At 40.4% G+C, this 6,663-nt stretch overlaps 1 protein-coding gene across 2 annotated transcripts in view; it reads left to right on the top strand.

Moving 5' to 3' along the window:
• The first annotated feature begins 270 nt into the window (after window positions 1–270).
• Window positions 271–6,663, top strand: part of LOC107094397 (NACHT, LRR and PYD domains-containing protein 1b allele 3-like) — a 12,290-nt gene continuing 5,897 nt past the window's right edge. For both annotated transcript variants that reach the window (XM_015389970.1, XM_015389969.1), the window contains exons 1-3: window positions 271–381; window positions 3,274–3,547; window positions 5,077–5,169. In XM_015389970.1, the coding sequence (XP_015245456.1) occupies window positions 3,283–3,547; window positions 5,077–5,169 (358 nt within the window). In that variant the 5' untranslated portion in view covers window positions 271–381; window positions 3,274–3,282. The remainder of the gene's footprint in view (window positions 382–3,273; window positions 3,548–5,076; window positions 5,170–6,663) is intronic.

Genomic DNA, 6,663 nt, shown 5'->3' on the forward strand with positions numbered 1-6,663 from the left:
TTTATTTTTTTCTTAGTTTATTGCTCCCCTTCTATGCAAACAGTTTTAGCAGAACTTTCTACATGGTGTCATAATGAAAATATTCTTGATGCGATATGAGAATTCATTACCAAGCTGGTAATACTGGTCTAGCAGATCAGTAGATGTGTTCATAGATGAAGACGTATGAAAGATCTAGAGTAAAATTTATTTTTTCTTTTGTCCATAAACAAGTTCTCCACCCATAAGATGAAAATCTCTATGTAGTTGTTTGTTCCTGGCAGGTCACATGACCTCCCTCCTATTGGAGCTCCTTCGTGGGGTGGTGTCAAAGGGAAAAGTTAAATATTTACTATAAATGGAATAACTGGATTCATTTCAGAGGAACGACGACAAGAAAAGGTTTGATTATTAAATTTGTATTTGTTACTTTTTACTGCTGGTTTTTAATTTGCTGCAAGAAAAGAAAACCACAACCAGCTTTATATTGGCCCCACCAGAACTGTGGGACGTGGAGGTGTTGAGAAGAGGCTGGACGGAGCTCTGACAGAGGAGATAAGCTGCACCGTTTCTAATCACCTGTTTTCTGAGATTCCTGACTGAATAAAAAACATCCACATGCATTCAGTCATCGCAGTTTACATTTAACTAAAGGCTTTCTAACACAACTATAAAAGCTCTGCTTGGCTAGACTTATATTTATTATAAGAAAACCGTCAGCCTGTGACGCTCCTCAGGTAAAAACAGGACCGGTTGAACCGGTGCTGTAGCTGCAGGACAGGAAGTAGGGGTTTGGGTGAAGCAGTCTGCTGTGAAGCTTAAAGTTATTCCAAAGCAGATTTCTAACCTGAAATAAGCTCCAAGCTGTGATTTTAGAACAGACATTTCAATCTGTAATAACCTGTAACACTGATGCAATGAGTCTTCAATTCTATTCAGTTTATTTCTATAGCAACAATTCACATCATGTCATCTCAGATCACTTTATAGAAACAATTCAACCAGATCATCCAGTCAGATTGATTCAAAGTTTCTATTTAAGTAAAACCAGCTGATTGCATCGACTCATTGACTCCAAGGCAATCCCTACTGAGGGATCAGGACAGATAAATCAGATATATCTGATAAAACCACACCTGTCTACGTCACACTTCCACCACAGTTTAGCAAAGCTTGTTTTGCCTGACAGGATGGCAGAGGTACTGGGCATAGTAAAAGCTTCAGGTGTGGTAGAGATGCTGCAGGCTATGATAGGATGTCACATTTATACAAACCTCAGCGCACATTTATCTGACTTATGTTATCAGGCCCGTATGAGGCCATTAAAAATATTAGTAGAATTCAAATTTACTATCATAAGTACAGACCAACGAAATGAATTCTCTGCATTTAAATTTAGTAAAATTCAGTTTTACTTACATGCATAAATAAAAAAGTCAATGACATTACTCCTCTTCAGGATCATTCTGCTTTCTTAGGGCGCTTTTTTAATATTTTTCCTGTGGTTTCTTCAGGATCTCACTGGGTCTCATCATGCTTAGTAAAACAGGACATCAGGAAAACACACAGAAATATACTGCGTTACAAAATAAACTGTAAATGACCACAGTGTCACTGTTGGACCAATAAACAAACAGGATGTTTCACCATTTAGTAGTCATTTACCAGCGGTGTCAAAAGTTCACACATTTGTTACTTAAGTATAAGTATAGATACTGCAGTTTAAAAACACTGATGGATCAACTTGGACTCTTATACTTAAGTAGTTTTTGAAAAACATACTTTTTACACTTTTACTTGAGTAAAAAGTATAAAGTAACCTTTAATAAAAACAGCCAGATGCCGCTATATGAACTGAAAGCTCAATGTTTTAACTATTTCTATAAATCCTCTGAGATAGGGCCAAGGATGAGGGAGGTCTGGTTGGTCTCCGTCTCCCGATACGCTCTCGCCTGTGTCCGACCTTTCAGACATTTCAACATCTTTTTCTGAATCCCACATTGTAGCATGGCATAGACAATTCACGTTAGCAGTTTGAAGAACACCTGCTTGCTTCTGATGATTTCCTTTAGCTAACCAATGAGTGTTTGCGTTCTATGACTCATCCAATCACACTAGTTTTCACTAGATGTGGGCGGAGCCAATGATCTGCTCAGATTTACATTTGAATTTTGTGATCATATTTTTTGCTCCATGGATTAATTTAGTTTTCTTTAACTTAAACATAAAATGATTGTGTTTCATAACCAAACTTGTCACTGAAACCGAAGGTAAAGACATGTAGAAAGCAGTTGCCTTCACCTTCAGGAACACCTCAAACATAACAGCCTCTTTGAAATATTCCAGTCAGGTTTCCGCTTCGCCCACAGCACAGCCCCAGTCCGAGTCACAAACGACCTCCTCATGTTATCCGATGCTGGCTCTTCATCCCTCCTCATCCTCCTCGACCTTTCTGCTGCATTTCATACTGTGGACCATGGCATTCTCCTAAACCGGCTCCACCTCACCGCTGGACTAAATGACACTGCTCTCAGTTGGTTCAGGTCATATCTCACCAACCGGACAGAATCCATCTCCCTCGGCCGCTCCAAATCAAATCCGCACACAGTAACGTGTGGCGTCCCTCAGGGGTCAGTCCTCGGCCCCATCCTCGTCATCCTTTACCTTACCCCCCTTGGTCAAATAATCAGCCGCCACAATATCTGATTCCACTGCTATGCTGATGACATACAGCTCTATGTAAATGTCACAGCTGACCCCCCACCCTCACAGTCATCCCCATCAAAACTCACCACCTGTCTGGAGGAGATAAAGGTATGGATGGAGGAAAACTTTCTTCAACTAAATAGCTCCAAAACCAAAGCCATCCTGGTTGGAACTCCTCATCAAACTAAATCATTAACCAGAACCAGCATCACTTTTTCTGGTACTATCATTCCGCTTTCATCAACCGTTAGTAATCTTGGTGTAAGAATGGACTCACTACTCACTTTTGAAGCCCACATAAATCAATTATGCAAGACTTCTTTCTACCACCTCCGTAACTTCTCCAAACTCCGTCCCATTCTCTCCCTCCCCTTAGAGGTTTCTTTTTTCTCTTTTAAAACAGCTTTTATTATTTTATTTTATTTCTTTTATCTCTATGTATTTCTTTTTTAATGCTTTTTTGTAGCACTTTGAGGCCTTTTTGGTGAAAAGTGCATTATAAATTAAATGAATTATTATTATTATTATTATTAGAATATCATGTCTCCAATAATAATGCTGAAGCTTGATTTGTTTCATTTTTTTAAGGTTGGGAAGATGGAAACAACCGAGCAGCTTGTTGAAACGCTGAACCAGCTCAGTGTCACAGACTTTAAGGAGTTCAAGGCTTTAATTCAACCAGAGACCAACTTGGAACTAGACTCCAGCAGCTGCCTAAAGGAAGCAAACATCCAGGATGTTGTGAACTGGATGGTGGAGAGGTTTAAAGAGGAATGTGTGGAGGAGACCAAGAAGATTTTACTGAAGATGGGACGCCCTGATCTGGTGCAAAGGTTGGCAGCTACCGACTCAGGAGTCAAAGGTGAAAGAGTGACGACAGAAATGCTTCTGTTCTGATTTGTTTCAGGAAATCTAATGAATAAATGTGTGTTAATCTGATTGCTGAAAGCTGCCTATTGATAGAGGCTACAGTACAGCTGCCATGAAGCCATTATCAGTGGAGCCCAGATTCCATAAGTCACCATGGCAACAGGCACCCCACTGGAAATAGAGATTTTACTGAAGAAATGAAAAATAAAATGGAAAATGTGTTAAAAGACAGAGAAACGCTACAGCTACAAAGGAGAGGATGGAGAAGAGAAGGAGACGATTGCTGCTGAGTTATTGCATAGGTTTACATTAAGTGGGTTATGGCAGGCCGATTTTACATTTATTCAAACATGATCTTCCTCTCCTGTACCGGGAACACTGCTTAATGAAAACCATAGAAAATGTAAAAGTGTGAGCGACCATTGGTGCGAGGAGGCAGGAAATTAATGGCATAATTCATCCAGGGAGGTTGTTAGACAACTTAAAGAGATCAGAGGAAGTAAGGATGCACAACTGGTTAACAGTCTTAACTTGGCCATCAGACGGACGGAGTGGAAACCAAAAGACAGACTGATGGAAACAGAACTCCCACCAGAATAGTAAAATAAACTGTGCAATGCGGTGCATTGATTGTGTCTCTGATCGGTACAGGCTAATTTGTCTTGGGAAAGTTGACATTGAGCACAAATAACTCCCTCCTTTGTGGTTTTGAATTTCTTATTTTAGGTCCAACGCAAGAAACCTCCAGCATAAACTGGGTCTGTAAGATAGAGAAAAGCTTAAATAACCAAAAACATTTGAGCTCTAACTTGGTGAACATCTTAACCCTGTAAATCTGGTCCAAAGTATTGTTCATCAAAGGGAGATAACAATTCTTTACAGTTATGTTGTTAAGTCCACAGTAATCCATACATGGTCTGAGGAAACCGTCTTTTTTGCCCACAAGGAAAATAACTACTCCAGTCGGATCAGAACAAATTAACAACTTTAAGATTTCATATACGTATAGCAAAATACAATAAATCACCTCCATATATTACACACATTAAAATAAAAGAATGAGCCTGATATGCTGTCTACTCCTATGCTTCTCTTGCGAGACATGAAGGGAATAACATCAGTACTGATGTATTTACTAATAGGAGACCTCAGACCTAAGAAAGTGGAATTATCAAGGCGAACTCTTTGAGAATAATCTCACATTTATAGAATATGTTACAAAAATCTCAATGAAATCATGGGAAAACAATTTTACAGTATAAGCAACTAAAAGACAATGTTTAGTTTAAGTGCTGCTAAACTTAATTACAAATGACTGTTAAAAAAATACAAGCTATTGTAAGTGATCATCATTGAAAGCATGTGAGCGTGGATATCATCTACCAAAGAAGGTTTGAAACATCGAAGCATTAAAGCATCAATGCATGCTACTATGTAGTTTCTGCAACTTGAAAAGGAAATTAAAACCAGATGGCAGAGCTTGTGTATTTGGCTTTTATTTTTTCATCACATGTGGTGCAGGTTGCAGTGCATCTGAAACCTGCGGCGTCAGTTACAGGGAAGGAGACGCTGCTTTCCGGGACTTCGATGCTGGTCAGACAGGAGGGTTGATTAGTAAGTAAAATGCTGTCATTACACAACTTTCACCACTCAGCAAAATAACTGTTTAGATAAAAGACAAAAAAAGATGCAAGCCTCTGGGTTAGTTAAAAGACAAAGCTCTACCTCTCTGAGGTAGATTCAGGAGCCATAAATGATTATATGTATATCTGGTGCTTTTCTCCCTCTGTCTGGGTGTATGTGCATGAGCATGTGACGTCGATGGACACAATCACCGGCATCTACGCCGTGGGTGTGGTGTCTTTGACTTAGTTTGTGTGCTCACCTGGGTTCAACATTGTCCTGGATTATGGCGGCTGGGTATAAACCATCATGTACGCGCTGTTTGACGTATCCATGCACGACTCATCAATCTAAGTACAGCTTTGCCCAGAAAACCTGGAAGAAATAAAAGGACATCGTAGCGTATAGTGGTTGAGCGTGACGCGTCATCAGTAGCTCGTACCCCCTGTCTTAGCCAGCCGCGGCGTTTGAATTACAATCTAAGTTTAAACGCCTCCAATACAGCATTACTGCACAACTAAAGCTTTCCTGCTCCATCATGCCAGCTCTCAGCTCTGTGTTTGCCTGAGGAGCAACTCCTTTGGCACCCTTTTCATCCAACTTCTCTAACGCAGGAACTGGTTCACTCTCTTCATCTGACCCTTCATCGTATGTATAGGGGGACTCCCCCCTTCGCCGTCTGCTCAGGATGGTGGAGGTCACCTTTCTACACTCTTACCTTTCTGGCTCTCTCTCTTCAGCTCAGACATAATTCTGTTTCTAAGTGTGACTCTCTCTGATACAGCAAGGCACAATGACGAAACACATCCTTAACCAACAGATTTCTTCTTGGATGTCTAGTTGACTTAACCAGGTTCTGAATCTCACTTTCACAAGCCCCCATGATGACACCATTTATCGCTCTATACTCTTTGGATAAAGAGATCACTGAGCTAATTAGAGCTTGGGCTTCCATCTCTACGGAAGCCTCAGACGCTCCCTCTGCTATCCTATCCTGTTCCCTATCCATTCTGTTAACCAGGGAAGGATGAAGCAGGAAACGTAGCACACAGGCTACAAATCGCTAACCCTGTTAGCGCTACACGCACAAAGGCGGACACACTCTGTTTGCTGTAGGTTTGTTTACCTATACGGCAGGTGTGCAAAACGTGCGGACAATAACGATGCGCAGGTTAACTTTCAACGTGCAACTTACACTTTATTTTAGGTTTAGATAGATTGTGTTTAACTTTTAAAAGTTAAGTCCACAAACTGTAGTTAAAAGCCTTCAGCTGATCCAAAATGCTGCAGCCAGAGTTCTAATGAAAATGAAAAAGAGAGATCATATCTCTCCTATCCTGGCTTCTCTTCATTGGCTTCCTGTTAAATCCAGAATAGAATTTAAAATCCTCCTTCTCACATATAAAGCCTTAAATGGCCAAGCTCCATCTTATATCAGAGATCTGATTGTTCCTTATGTTCCTAACAGAGCACTTCGCTCTCAGT

Source organism: Cyprinodon variegatus, unplaced genomic scaffold (genome assembly GCF_000732505.1).
Source record: "Cyprinodon variegatus isolate N-32 unplaced genomic scaffold, C_variegatus-1.0 Scaffold481, whole genome shotgun sequence".
NCBI classification, from domain to species: domain Eukaryota; kingdom Metazoa; phylum Chordata; class Actinopteri; order Cyprinodontiformes; family Cyprinodontidae; genus Cyprinodon; species Cyprinodon variegatus.